Source organism: Terrapene carolina, unplaced genomic scaffold (assembly GCF_002925995.2).
Source record: "Terrapene carolina triunguis isolate 2854851 unplaced genomic scaffold, T_m_triunguis-2.0 Scaffold22, whole genome shotgun sequence".
NCBI classification, from domain to species: Eukaryota; Metazoa; Chordata; order Testudines; family Emydidae; genus Terrapene; species Terrapene triunguis.
The window spans coordinates 23633858-23649255 of NW_020664373.1; the positions used below are offsets into that span (position 1 = coordinate 23633858).

General features: G+C 38.8%; 1 protein-coding gene across 1 annotated transcript in view; it reads right to left on the reverse strand.

Annotated features, from left to right (window-relative positions):
- Positions 1 to 15398, reverse strand: part of LOC112104196 (cilia- and flagella-associated protein 47) — a 698279-nt gene that overhangs the window by 460047 nt on the left and 222834 nt on the right. The window contains exons 36-39 of the mRNA XM_029910741.1: positions 12554 to 12688; positions 11779 to 11891; positions 3600 to 3750; positions 1053 to 1141 (exon numbers count right to left, since the gene is read on the reverse strand). Coding sequence (XP_029766601.1) covers positions 1053 to 1141; positions 3600 to 3750; positions 11779 to 11891; positions 12554 to 12688 — 488 coding nt within the window. The remainder of the gene's footprint in view (positions 1 to 1052; positions 1142 to 3599; positions 3751 to 11778; positions 11892 to 12553; positions 12689 to 15398) is intronic.

Consider the following 15398-nt stretch of genomic DNA (forward strand, 5'->3'; position numbering starts at 1 on the left):
TAATTCATCTGACCCCCCTTAGGTAGTTCAGGTCAAAGCACAATGGTGGGGCAGTGAAAGCAACTTCACAAGCTGCTACCCATTCTGGATCTAGTTTTCAAGTATGTAAAATGCTGTTACAAGGAGGAGGAAGAAAAATTGTTCTTAGCCTCTGAGGATAGGACAAGAAGCAATGGGCTTAACTTGCAGCAAGGGAGGTTTAGGTTGGACATTAGGAAAAACTTCCTAACTGTCAGGGTGGTTAAGCACTGGAATAAATTGCCCAGGGAGGCTGTGGAATCTCCATCACTAGAGATTTTTAAGAGCAGGTTAGACAAACACCTGTCAGGAACGGTCTACATAATACTTAGTCCTGTCATGAGTGCAGGGGGCTGGACTAGATGACCTCTCGGGGTCCCTTCAAGTCCTATGATTCTATTGTGTGGATAAACAGAGGACTTCCATCCTCAGGACTGTCAACCTAGCAAACATTAAACAAACATTAAATTCACTTAAAAAAAACCCCGAAAATAAAACAGCGATGAATTAACATGAATGAGTACCAGTCACGTAACAAAAAAGCACATTGACAAATTTCCATCAATCTTTCATGTTTCACCAATGAGGGTACTTTGTAATTCCTGGAATTTTATGGCATATCTCATTTTAGCCTATCATATATGAAATTACAAGGAGGCAATGTGTGTATTAAACAGGCTATCATTAAAAGAAGCCAGAAATAATACTGAAAACTGTTGTGTGTTCTTAAATACAAATTAATTTTATGGTCCTGTATTTGGCTCTGCAGATTAAAGACAAAATCTGGAGCCAGATCACACAGCACTGAGATATTAAAGCAGCATATTTACATTAATTCTTATGGGGAAATTGGATTCGCTTAACATCGTTTCTCATAAAGTCACATTTTTCAGGAACAGAACTACAACATTAAGTGAGCAGTTACTGTAATTTAACTTGAAGTTTTCCTACATTTTTAAACTGGAGAAAATTATGGAAAAGACTAGATATACATAATATTATAGTTATGATTTTGTCTTCACAACATTGCCTACCTGAATATTCCATCAGTTCTGAAGGGACTAGTAACATTCAGACTAACTTTCTTCCGTTCATAACATGGAGATTTGCATTTTAATACACCCTAAAAGAGAATAAAAAGTTATATCAGTGTCGGAAAATTTAAAAAAAAAAAACAACAACAAAAGAACACTCCATACTTAATGCATACAAACAAGGCAGCAACATTAATTTTGGTATTTTCTGGCCTTTGAGTACCTACCTTAACATAGTCTATTGTCTGGAATTTGCTAATTTCCCCTCCCCCTCAAAAAAAAAAAGTGATGCTTGATTTCCTAAAAACAGACAATAGCACATCTATGTTTTATAATCTGGATCTATTTGCAGGAGGAAGTCTCTTTCCTGTGATCCTGGAATCCCTTATTCTCAGCTGACGGGCACCTTCAGTACACTTTTCACTACGCAACCAAGCCATGCATGGATGTGCAGTGCAGACATCTTTAAGCTCAACTATCTCCATACTAAGAGAAAAATAAAACGTAAAATGTATTGTGCATGAACAGCATGGAGTTTTCAGAGTTATACCCATAACTCAAAATCAAAACCAACTTTCACCAGAAGATTTAAATAAACTTCTCCTCTGTAATAGCTATTTCAATGCCAAATTTCAGCAGTCTCACCCTCCCTCCAGTTATTCTATCTAGAAAGCTGTTTATAAAAAGAAAAACTGCACAATTTTCTTTTTCTATATTGGGAAATTGGATTTTTCCTCCACTTGTCTCAAAAAATTGCTTAACTGGTTGTGGAAAGTTTGAGCAAAACAAATCATCTTTTGGGAGAAACCAAATCTTAGTATTAGTGCCTAGATGATGAAAATGTCAGAAACTAGTCTGTGATTGAAAGCAGGGTGAGGGGAAAGCTTTATGCAATCTGAGCTACAGCGATCACAGACTCTCCTGGTACCTTTAAAAGCATATTCCTCATACAGTTATCCATACTTTTTTCTTAGAGACATAAAACAGGTCATAACATTTACAGCTGACCTAGTTAACCAAAAGTCTACTATACCCACTTGGCTAACAGTGGAGAAACACAGTTGCAAATGAGGCTCAACTGTCACCCACATAAGTTTCAGAAGAGTCCCATACACACTTTTTCCTAATATTAAACTAATCATGTGATCATGGTTTCAGCACATTCCAAGAATTGCAGAATTATACATACATGCTAGATACTACAAAACTATGTTTTATTTAGGACTCTTACATAGAAATGGTCAAACAAGTAACTTGTCTCAGCAAGAAACAGGTCTATGTCACAAGTACTAGTTTTTAACACTTAGGATAGCTCTACACAGAAAAAAAAAAAAAAAAAAAAGGGGGGGGGGGGGGCCGCGGGAAAAAACCCTCTGCCAGCAAGTCTCAGAGCCCGGGTCAACCAACTTAGGCTCACACTGTTTGCACTACGGGGCTAAAAATAGCAGCGTAGACAGGCATTCCTGCTTATGCTGGAGTCTGGGCTCTGAAACCCAGCAAAGGGGGTGGGTCTCAGAGCCCAGGCTCCAGCCCAAGCAGGAACTTATCTACTGTTGTTTTTAGCCCTGTAGCGCGAGGCCACAAGCCCAAGTCAGTTGACCTGCCACAGGTGGTGGGGTATTTTTTTGTTTGTTTTATTTTTTGCAGCGTAGACATATCCTTAATGTAAAAAATAAAGTCATTTCTCAATGGACGGAACACCAGGTGTAAAATGTTCAAAAGCATCTAAGTGATGTAGGCGTCCAAGTTCCATTTTCAAAAGTAACTAGGCACTAAGGGTCAGATTATTAAAGGTATTTAGGTGCCTAAAGATGCAGGTGGCTGCTCTCCATGATTTTCAGAAGTGCCTATGTGCTTAACTCCCACTGAAAATCCCACTAGGTGCCTATCTCCATCTTTAGGCACTTAAATACCTAAGTCCCATTGACAGTTAATAGGACTTAAGCTTCTAAGTGCCTAGGTCACTTTTGAAAATGGAAGTCCCTTAGATGCTTTTGAAATGTTTACCCCAAGCCTTGTTTATATTTGATATATCATTTGAGCTGGTTGGGAGTTTTTCAACAAACTGTTTTTTGTTTGAAAAATGTCAACTTGTCAAAACTGAAATGTTTCAGGCCCAGGGTGGAAATGGTGCAGGGGAGAGAAAAAGGCAAATAGAAAGACACCCCAGAATAGCCGTTAGCCCAGTGGTTAAGTTACTCACCGGAAATGTAGGCGACCTGGGTTCAAGTCCCCTATCAGCCTGATTTGGCACGGGAACTTCATTCTGAGTCTCCTACGTCCCAACTGAGTGCCCTAACCATTGGGGTTTTGGCTATTCTGCAGTAGGGATATGTTTGCATCTATTGGTTTCTCTCTCTAATTCTTATTTCAAAAGGTCTAGTTTTCATTTTGATAAGGAACTAAAACAAATGCTGAAAATTAAATTTTTCACAAAATTAGATTTTTGTTTTACTGTCAACCCAACATATCATGTAAGTCCAAGAATTTTTGTGAGTGATTTACAGGAACATTCACATTTTTTCAAATGACATACGCAGTACTTACAGCAGGGTCAATACGGCTGACTTTAGATTTCAGAGAGAAAGTCATTGTTGTACCTCCTACTCCACTTACAGTCTTCGAAACCAACAACAACATTGCTTCAGCAGGATGTAGAAAGCGACTAGTGAATTCCACATTTATATTTATTTGGCTCCTAGTTAAAAAAAAATGATAAAGGAATCACTTTTTTTAGAATTAAATAAATTAACCTCACAAATTATTACCAAAGAAACCTGGAGGGTCATTTCAGTACCAGAACATTTTTAAAAGATTTTCGAAGAGAGGATGGAGAAAAGGAGAATTACTTTTGAATTCGCCAATATGCAATGCTGTGTCCAAAAGCTGTTTTTGTTTGTTAATGAAAAGGAGGGGAAGAAGGAGAGAGAGGAAGAAATAATAATCTAGAAAAAATGTGTTTGTTTACTTGTACTATCAGTGTAAAGTTTAAATATTAAATGTTATTGTTTTTATACTCTTGTGCAGAAAGTGCCACCCTTTCCTTGTATTTTTATTCTAGGATAACAATTACCAGTAATTTTATTTTGTGTTCCCTTTCATCCAAGAGAAGTTTAGAAGTTAAACAATTAGATACTTTACTACAAATATTGTGGGGCAAATCCAGAAGTCCTTAAGCAAACTCTCAGTCAAGTCCTATTGGGTGAGGGCTGAGTAAAAACAAATAAGGATTTCAGGATTTAGCATATAATTAGAGATGAAGGAAAAACTGCTTTCGTGTAAATGAAGACTGTGTAGCTGATAAAGCCACAAAACCCACACAGAATGAGATTCTAAAAGAGGTGAAAGAAGTATTTTCCCTAGCCCTGGGACAATGAAAGATCATTATATTATTGAAGAATAAGCTTGGGTTCGTAGGACTTTGTGCCTACAAACATCTTAGAATGGTACTGAGGTCAGAAAAACAACAGGGCATGGGTGAAAAACAGAAGGCTGTTTTAAAGCACGGGAATTACAGAAGCTAAAAATACATAGTATTTCAGGGCGAAAAAAGATTCTCTATATGCTATGAAATATGGTAATAATATAGCTACTCAGAAAGGAGAACGAGGAGTACTTGTGGCACCTTAGAGACTAACAAATTTATTTGGGCATAAGCTTTTGTGGGCTAAAACCCACTTCACTGGATGCATGCAGTGGAAAATACAGTAGGAAGATATATATACACACAGAGGACATGAAAAAATGGGTGTTGCCATACTAACTATAACGAAAGTAATCAGTTAAGGTGGGCTATTATCAGCAGGAGAAAAAAAAACTTTTGTAGTGATAATCAGGATGGCCCATTTCCAACAGTTGACAAGAAGGTGTGAGTAACAGTAGGGGGAAAAATTAGCGTGGGGAAATAGGTTTTATTTTGTGTAATGACGCATCCACTCCCAGTCTTTTTGCTGATACAGACTAACACGGCTACCACTCTGAAACCTGTCAGAAAGGAGAGGCTCCCAGATTTTGTGGGATGCTTGAATTGGAATCACTTAAAATATAAAGTAGAAGAAAGTGAAAACTTAAACTATGAGGTCATCTGGTTAATACTTTTGGTTAATCCTGTAATACTAATGCCCTGCCGATTCATAGAAGCAGCCCTAGAAAAACAGCAGACTGAGGCCTGGTCTACACTACGGTTTTAGGTCGAATTTAGCAGCGTTACCTCGATTTAAGCCTGGACCCGTCCACACGACGAAAAAAAGGCGCGAAACGATTGTCTGCCGTTGCTTTCACGGCAGGGAGGGAGGGAGGGTGGGGCCTGACGACATGTACCCAGAATCACCCGCGACACTGTTTTTGCCCCATCAGGCATTGGGATATCAACCCAGAATTCCAATGGGCGGCAGAGACTGCGGGAACTGTAGGATAGCTACCACAGTGCAACGCTCCGGAAGTAGACGCTAGCCTCGGTACTGTGGACGCAGTCCGCTGACTTAATGTACTTAGAGCATTTTGTGTGGGGGGGACACACAATCGATCTTATAAAAACGATTTCTAAACAACCCACTTCTATAAATTAGACCTAATTTTGTAGTGTAGACATACCCTGAATGTAACAGATGGTAGAAGACTACTGTACAACAATGTTCTTGAAGTTTATCTTAGCTCAAAATTACTAGAGAGTTATTAATTATGGAAGACAATTTTAAAGTTACACATGTGATAGTGTTATTCTGGAACAGAAATATATCTGGTATTAAAATCAAGAAAAAACAACAGAGGAATACAATGACAGACAGAGGAAGAGATAGCGGGCATGTTAAACAAATTACTAATGAAATACCAACTAGTTAGCTACTTTTAATAATTGTGATTTTACACCTGCAAATAATGTATTGTATCTAAATTAAGTGAATACAGGGGACAACTTATCTTTAGAGAAACAGAAACACAAAGTATCATTCTGGCAAATTCTCATTCCTCGATCTGGAGCTCTCTAGCAAACAACAAGCGGAATTCCACATGCTTTAAAGTTTTTGGCCATTGGTGGCAGGAATAGTGGGTTGGCGTCCAAAATTTCCCCCCTTTCCCAATGATAGTTGTAAGCCATCTGTGATTTGAACTGTCACCATTGGAACATTCTGGTCAGTTCCTAACTGAGCAGGAAATGAAGGCTCCCCAACATTGTAAGTCATTCATAAAATAGTAATTGAAGGAGTGCCTTAAAAACATAGAGCAATAGAAATATGAGAAAAACAGCATCTCAAAAACAATTTCCTCTTCACACTCTCAGAGGTGAGTGAGAATCCTGCCGGAATGATGTTTTTCACTGAAGTAGAATTACAGGATAAGTAATTTCCTTTTCTTCTTAAACAGCCATCTAGCTAGTGGAATGCACTGAGCCCCAGCCTACCCCGTTCCTACAAATACTGCTAAGCATTTTGTCAAAACATGCAGCAGCCACCCCCTCCCAAAAGGCAAGATACTACAAATCTGAGATGCTTTTGGTACTTGAGAACTATTCGTATTATAAACATCCACAAAGTCAAGAGCACAGTAAAGCTGATCAAAATAGAAGATATACATTTAGGTCATCTTGATGTAAGGTTGCCAAAAGTCAGAAAAGATTCAGAGGCAATTGATGTAAGGTTGTCCTAAGCCACAGTAGTTTAAGAGGCAATATGCGTAATGCTGTGGTCAGTCCAAAATGTAGGGGAAGCTTGTATTGGTTGTGCTGAACCAGGGTGACATACGTATAAAAATTTTAACGTATGGGGGGGGGGGTTGGGGAATATATGAACGCTGCAAATGAACTATTAATATTAACTACTATTATCTGTAAAATAAATATTAATCATTCAATATTTGTATAGGATAATAACTTTGCATAGTGCTTTACAGAGATTGAAGGGATGCATGGCCCTTGTCCCGGACAGCCTGCAAGCTAAATGTGACACAGAGAGCAAACAAAACAGACAAAGGAAAGTGGTAGGTAAAGGAGAGTTAAAACCAAATGGAAACAATGTATCAGGAAGGTAAATCAAGGAAGAGTTAATAGTACAAGCATGTAAGTCAGTGGCAGCATGGAAAGCAAAAATTGTGGGTTTTAAAGGGGGAGAGAAAGGATGTATGGTGCAGGAAAAGAGATGTTGTGCCAGGCCTGGACAGCAACACGAAAAAAGGACACAGAATTGAGAATAAGAGAAAACAAAGGGAGCAACAAAGAAGAGTGGTCAGAACACAAGATATGATTAAGGGAGTGATGGCAGATCTATACGGGGCAGAGCTGTGCAGAGCCATAAGAGAGAGTCTGAGAAATATGAAAGACAGAAAAGCAAATCTAGGGGTTACCAGAAATTCTCTAGCCTTAACCAATTGAGAACTCCACTCCAGTGGTGCTCAGAAAAGTTGGGTTTATGTGAAACTTGCTTAATTGCTTTCAGATAAAGCGGTCAGGTTTTTAGCTGGTATAAACCAGTGTAGCTTGACTTCAGTGGAGCTATGCGCCAATTTATGCTGTGATGTGTTTCATCACCAGACCAACACAGGACCAAGGGGGCACAAAGGAGGTTTAAAGTCACATCTTCTCCCATGCTCAGTGTCAAATGTAAACTCCGACAAAACTAGCCTTTTGTCTCCTTGTGGAACAACTTCATATAACCCTATTTATTCTCTCACTACTATAGTAGTGAACTCTACTCCAAGCTCACTGCTGTGGGCATGTTTGTTATAAAGTGTTCAGAGGGGTCTGAAAATCATTATTAGCTTAATCTTGTACAGTCCATCATCATAAAACAAACAACCCAGCCAAACTTAAACTTCTGTATTTTTAATTTAATTAAGCAGATTTAGTTTTCTGCATAGGAAGAGTCAGAAAAAAGTTGTTTTTTCTGACTGTGAGTTACATAGGTTCATAGAATTTCAAATCTGAAAGGACCCTTAAATAATCTAGTCTGACTTCCTGGATATCACATCATTAAATTTAACTCAGTATCCCTGTACTGAGCCCAGTAACTTGGTTTAGCTAAAGCATATCTTCCAGAAAGACATCTAATCTTGATTTGAAGACACTTGTTCCAGTGGTTAATCACCCTCACTGTTAAAAATTTGTGCCTAATTTCTAATTTGAATTAATCTAGCTTCAGCTTCTAGCCACGGGTTCTAGTCAGGCCTTTTTCTGTTAGATTAAAGACCCCTTTAATACTTGCCTGAGTATTTGTACATCATAAACAAGCCACCTCTTCTTTTTGATAAACTAAACAGATTGAGCTTTAAGTCTCTCAGTAAAAGACATTTTCTTCAGCCTTTGAATCATTTTTGTTAGTCTTTTCTTCATTCTCCCTCTTATTAAACATCCCTTTTTAGAACATGGACACCAAAACTGTATGCAGTATTCCAGCATTGGTCTTATCAATGCTTTACACAGAAGAAAAAAAGTCATCTCCCTATTCCTACTCACTCCATCATTTATAACTTTTAGAAACTCTAATGATTTTTTACTATTGGCTGCATGTCTCTCTCAAATTGAAGTCCCCCATAACAACACAATTCTTCTTTCCACACATTACATACAGGTAATTAAGGAGTAACAGATTCTGAGGTCTGTAACAGAGTCCTGCTAGTACCCTTTCCTGGGCTTTAACAGTTAGCACGCTGATTCATATATAGTCAAGATCCCGTGGTTTTGAGTTATCAATAATCCTGAAGCGGGTAATGGTGTCTTTAATATAGAGTGCCATTCCCCACCTTTTTTATGCCCTCTCTCTTTCCTGAATAGGTTATTACCAGTGATTTTAACATTCCAGTCATGGAAATAATCCCACCAGGTTTCAGTAATGCCAATTATATCTGATTTTTTCTCATCAGAGGCATTGGAAATTCTCATTTGCTTCTAATCCAGACTCCTTGCATTGGTCTTCCTATGTAGAACTCAGTTAGAAGCCACTCTTTCTCCTTCACTTCCTTACAGACTCTAAGTCTTTCTACAGCAGACATCAGAACGTTCTTTCTGAGTAACTCTCCTGCAGTGATACCTTGAAGAAAAGCACGGAGCCCAGACATAACCAATTAAATAGAGACTGTAGCTTATTCATCACTTGGGGATAGAATAACTCATCCCAGCTGGGACTCTTCTAGCCACTGGGTGGGATGGAGACAATGGGGTAACTATATTTTTGCAGCTTCTGTGGAAATTTCTCTCTAAAGCATCCATCACTCTTGCCATCTAAACCAATGGTGAGTATAAAGATCTGGAACATCCTTGGTCAGCCTCATGTCTTGATTCACGCTAAAGCTGTACAAAAGTTTCCATACTGCTGAGGGTAAACGAGCAATTTACTGGCTCAGATTCCACTGAGTGGTTCATTAAAACAGTAATGGGTGCGTTGCCCCCGTTGTGGGTAACAGGCTGAAAGTGGCTCTGTAGCCTGAGGAACACCAGATGCATTCTGCAATAGGAGACACTTTGGAATCTTGCAGTGAGGCTCCTAAACTAAGCTTTCCAGTGGATTTTATTTTTAGGTTAGAGGTGCAATGGTATTTTATTAATTTGATGGCCCTACTGGGATACTCTTGGGGGATAGCTCAGTGGTTTGAGCATTGGCCTGCTAAACCCAGGGTTGTGAGTTCAATCCTTGAGGGGGCCATTAAGGGATCTGGGGCAAAAATCTGTCTGGGGGATTGGTCCTGCTTTGAGTAGGGGGTTGGACTAGATGACGATATATGACTTTACTAATATTTCCCTAGAAATTAAAAACCAAGAAAGAGATTGTATTCTAATATAAAGAATCTACCTCATCTGGTTTTCCCTGCTTTAGGTTATTACATTTTGTATTCCTCCCCATATTAACAAAGCTATTAATTACATCTTACAAAATGTTTAGCTTGGTGGCCCATGAGTATAAACAAGCTTATGTTATCATAAACTATATTCAGGGCTGTACGTAGGAGTCGCCAATAGATGATTAACTTTTGAGTCAGATTTCATTTCCATGCATTTATCCAAGATGTCTGCTACAGTATTTAATACCAGTCTTAAAGAAAATCTTGTATATATTTGTGTGCGTCTTTTTATGTACTTGAAAAGGTGAAGTGAAAAACAACCACGGTATTGAATTTTAATAAAAAATACATTCTATTTTCAAAGATTACCTTTTTAATTTTTATCTGAAGCAAATGTAAGGAAAACAATCAAATTAGCCGCAAAGATCAATAACAACATAGCATTTCCCATTTATGCTTTCTATATATATTTATAATAGGGGTGTTATTTAATATAAAATTTTTGATCATCTTAACAGAACACTGTATTTATGCTGACCCTTCTTTGAACTTTTTAAAGGAAACTGTCTTCATTAGCAATTCTTTTTACATTTACTCCTTCTACCAGCTTGAATAGTTTTCCTACAAACTGTGACCTTTGCTTTCCATACATGGATTCATTGCATCTGCACTTCAATTGTCCAGAGGATCCAGCATCACTTACTTCTAATGGGACTACTCATCACATCTGGTATTTTGCAGTTAAACTACATACACTGAAAGACCTGTACCCATACATACGACCAATCACATACACGAAGTGCAGAAAATTCAACAATCAAACACAGAGGAAGCAGGACACTCGCTAGCCCAGGGGTTCTCAAACTAGGGGTCGGGACCCCTCAGGGGGTTGCGAGGTTATTACATGGGGGGTCACGAGCTGTCAGCCTCCACCCCAAACCTCGCTTTGCATCCAGCATTTATAATGGTGTTAAATATATTTATAAGTGTTTTTAATTTATAAGGGGGTTGCACTCAAGAGGATTGCTATGTGAAAGGGGTCACCAGTACAAAAGTTTGAGAACTACTATGCTAGACATAGAAGTTGGGTTTTCAGCTAGTAAATATCCATTGCAACAACAGTTTCTAAACATTTTACATCCCTTTGTGACTCTTACGTCAGTTAAGTTTCAGAAATTTAGGGTATAGAAAGAACATGTTGTACCTTTACAATTCTCATCTGGTGGAAGTGGGAAGAGGTTAGTTAACAACACTATTAAAGCCTTGACATGCCCTCTTAACCATTCAATCCTGCTAGAGTATGACAATGAGAAATCAAAACAAAACAGCCTATTAGAAATAATTCTTAGCTGCACAATCTAACCTAATGTGTTAACGTCAAAAAGTTGGATGGACTTGCTAAGGGGCATGGTTAGCTCTAGTTGAAAAAAAAAAAAAAAAAAAGCTTTAGAACAGTAGATCCAGCTCAAGCTTAAAGCTTTCATCATTTACCAGAAGAGAGGAGCTCCCTGCAATGACTGAAGATATGTACTTTGAGCTAATCTGTAAATTAATTGGGGGAGGGATAGCTTAGTGGTTTGAGCATTAGCCTGCTAAACCCAGGGTTATGAGTTCAGTCCTTGAGGGGGCCACTTAGGGATCTGGGGCAAAATCAGTACTTGGTCCTGCTAGTGAAGGCAGGGGCCTGGACTTGATAACCTTTCAGGATCCCTTCCAGTTCTATGAGATAATAATAATATATGGAGATACACCTATTTATATTAAATATGCCATTGATGAGTTACACTGGATTCACACCAATTTCACAAGGAACAGAATTTGATCCTTATACTGTTTATTCTTTGTCTGTGTTTATAAGTGAATGCATTCTATTGTTCCTCTACAAACTTTTATACTTATGCATTGCTAAATCTATCAGGACATCACATTCAATAAAACTAAACAGATGGTTACTTACTTTGGGGCAATGAGGACAGTGTTTCCTTTAGGTAATAAGAAATCAGCAGACTCTCTTCCTACAATTGTAGCGTTGTACACCAAAGGTTTAAAGCTTGGGTTTTTCAGACGCACCTATCACAACAATCGATAAAAGTTATTCTACTTTTACTTATTTACTTTTAGAATTGAAACATGCATCCACCGCTCAGTCTTTGGGGGCACACATGCTAAGTATAACATAGAATATACCCTTTAGCAACAAATAAAGTAATCAGACTCTCACCCTGGAATACAGCCTTTAAACATATATCAATATAGTCCAGTGTTTTGTGCCATTCTTGTGGATCTGCTAGGAAATCCATATAGAACTATGCAGATCACATATTTCCAGCGGGAGAGCAGACTCTCTTCCCCCAGATCTTTCAACCGCTGTTTCTTCTAGCAGTATCGTTCCCATTGGATCCTGCAAGCATTGTAACCCCACATCAACAGCTATTCTCTAGTTCCTCTCTCTCTCTGATCCCAGGAAGCCACAACTAGACTCGTGGAGAAGCTCCTGCACTGACTGAAATCAGTGGAGGAAACAGCTGTGGAAGCCAGAACCCCAAATCTGAAGAAAAGAAAAAAGGGGCCATTCTTCCTCATTCTATAATCTCTGTATTGAGTAGCAGAGGGGAACATGTGATCCATTAATACAAAAATGTGTGTTTTATGTATGTGTAATATATATTCCACATAAATGGTAAGTTTTAGTGCTGGGAGTGATTCAGACCTAAATCCAAATATAACAGTACCTGTCTAACAACAGTAGCATGGAAAGCTCCAGTAAATTCAACAGTCTTCTTGGGTAAATACTGAGGGAGCCTTTCGTATAAATAGACGCAGAGCATAAGCATCATGACTGGGTTTGGATCACAGACGTCGGTGGCCTAATTTTAAACAGGAAAAAAAGATCAACGACCACCAGATATTTAGTCTAATCTCATGTGTATAATTGATAGTGATTTATTAAGATACAGAATTTGAAATGTAAAATATCTCATTAATGTGCACACTTGTTTTCAAATTGCTCTTTTAAAAAAAAAAAAGTTTTGAGTTACTTGCATAACTGATATGAACAATTTCATTACCATCTTGAATATGAATCTTTTCTCAGCATAGGAAAATGTCAAGAGGATCAACGATAAAGTCTAGTAAGAAAACTCATGAACTATACAGTAACTCCTCACTTAACATCCTCCTGTTTAACATTGTTTCAAAAAGTTACGTCGCTGCTCAATTAGGGAACATGCTCGTTTAAAGTTGTGCAATGCTCCCTTATAACGTTGTTTGGCTGCCTGCTCTGTCCACTGCTTGTGAGATTCTGTGGAAGAGCAGCGACTTTACAAGGGAGCATTGCACAAGTTCCTCTTCTCCGCCTCCTCCCCCCCAGTGCTTCCCCCACCGCTTAGGACTTGGGGGGGGGGAAGGAGCGGGGATGTGGCTGCTCCAGAGAGGAGGTGGAGTGGAGGTGGGAAGAGGTGGGCCTGGAGCATCCCCTGGCGAAGTCAGCACCTGTTCTTCTCCGGGTAAGCTGCTGCGGCTGTTGTGAAGGTGCTTCCTAGTGTCCTTGCCTGCAGCAGGCTGTGCCAGTGTGGGGTAAGCCAGGGGCACTTCCAAACCACAGTACTGTACAGTATATAATGCCTTTTGTCTGCCAAAAAAATTTTCTTGGAACCTAACCCCCCGCATTTACAATAAATCTTAAGGGAAAATTGGATTCGTTTAACATCGTTTCACTTAAAGTTGCAGTTATGTTCCTGAAAAATACAATGTTAAGTGAGGAGTTACTGTACAATGAAATGAAGAAAGTTATTGTGCACCCTTCTTCCATAGTTTGGGGGGGAAAGCATTCATTTGACTAGAAAGGGAATAACAGAAAAAATAAATAAAACTCAGTGACTGGAGAAATACATTTCTTGAGCAGTTTTCTAATAAGCCAACTTTTATTTAACATTTACCTTTTAAAATTTCCTAACCAAACTCATACTAATTATTTTTACATAAACGTTTTTAAAAAGTTACAAATTTCTGTAAAATTAAAGTTACTACATGACAATACAATAACACCTATCTCTTACAGAGCCCTTTACAAATGGAAGTTGGTATCATTACGCCCTCAATATATTCGTTTTGAGAAAAATATCAATTCAAATGACAAGAAATGCAGATCAAGTTAAGTCTTTATTGCTCAGAGACTTTAAATAGGTCATTGTTTACAGAAAGCTAAACTCTTACACCATGTGTCTGCATGGACTTTTCACACCCTTCATCACATAATGAAGAAATAAAAATTCTTAGTTTATAAGACCAGAAGAGACCACTGTGATCATCTCATCTGACCTTCTGCATAGCACAGGCCACAGAACTTCCCTGAATTAATTCCTGTTTTAAAGGCAGCCAATTTAAATATAATATCCTATCTTGATTTAAAAGTTGCCAGTGTCTAAACATCCACCACCACCAATTTGTTCTAAATGTTAATTACCCTCAATGTCAAAATTTTGTACCTTGTTTCCAATCTGAATTTGTTTAGCTTCAACTTCCAACCATTTAACCATGTTATACCTTTCTCTGCCAGACTAAAGAGCCTACCATTTAACTTTTGTTCCCCCATGTAGGTACTCACAGACTGTGAGGAAGTCATCCCTTAATGTTCTCTTTGTTAGGATAAACATACTCAGCTCCTAGAGTCTATCACTATAAGGCACATTTTCCAATCCTTTAATCATTCTCATGTCTCTTATCTGAACCCTCTTCCATTTATCAACATCTTTCTTGAATTGTGGACACCAGAACTGACACAGCATTCTAGCGGGGATCACACCAGAATCAAATACAGAGGTAATAATATAGCCTTCCTATACCTACTTTATATTCCCATTTATACATTCAGTATTCCTGTTTATGCATCCAAGGATTGCATTAGCCCTTTTGGCCACATCACTACACTGGGAGCTCATTTTCAGCTGATTACCCACCATGACCCTAGCTCTTTTTCAGAGTCATTGCTTCCCATGATAGAGTCCTCCAATACTATGCAAGTGCATTCCCATATACAACATGTGTTCATGAAAGGTATTTTCCCCACCCGGTAGTCATAATATTAAAAGCAAAATAATCTTTGCTGAGGGAAAAGGCTTCCTCCTTCATACTTCCCATGTGTCAGTCAGAGGGGGCAGGGGTGTCATAGAGAGCACAGGAGAGAGAAGCTCCCTCCTCTCTGTTCTGGTGCCCAGACCCACCACAGCCCCAAGCAGCTGGGTGCAGCCATTACAAGAAAAATCCATCTAAGCCTCTGCAGTCCTTTCCTGAGCTTTACTGTTCTGTAGGGATGATGCACACACAATCCTGTCACATGTCAGACCTGTGAAGTGATAGAGCATGCTCAAGTATCAGAGGGGTAGCCGTGTTAGTCTGAATCTGTAAAAGCAACAGAGGGTCCTGTGGCACCTTTAAGACTAACAGAAGTATTGGGAGCATAAGCTTTCGTGGGTAAGAACCTCACTTCCAAGACCTGCATCTGAAGAAGTGAGGTTCTTACCCACGAAACCTTATGCTCCCAATACTTCTGTTAGTCTTAAAGGTGCCACAGGACCC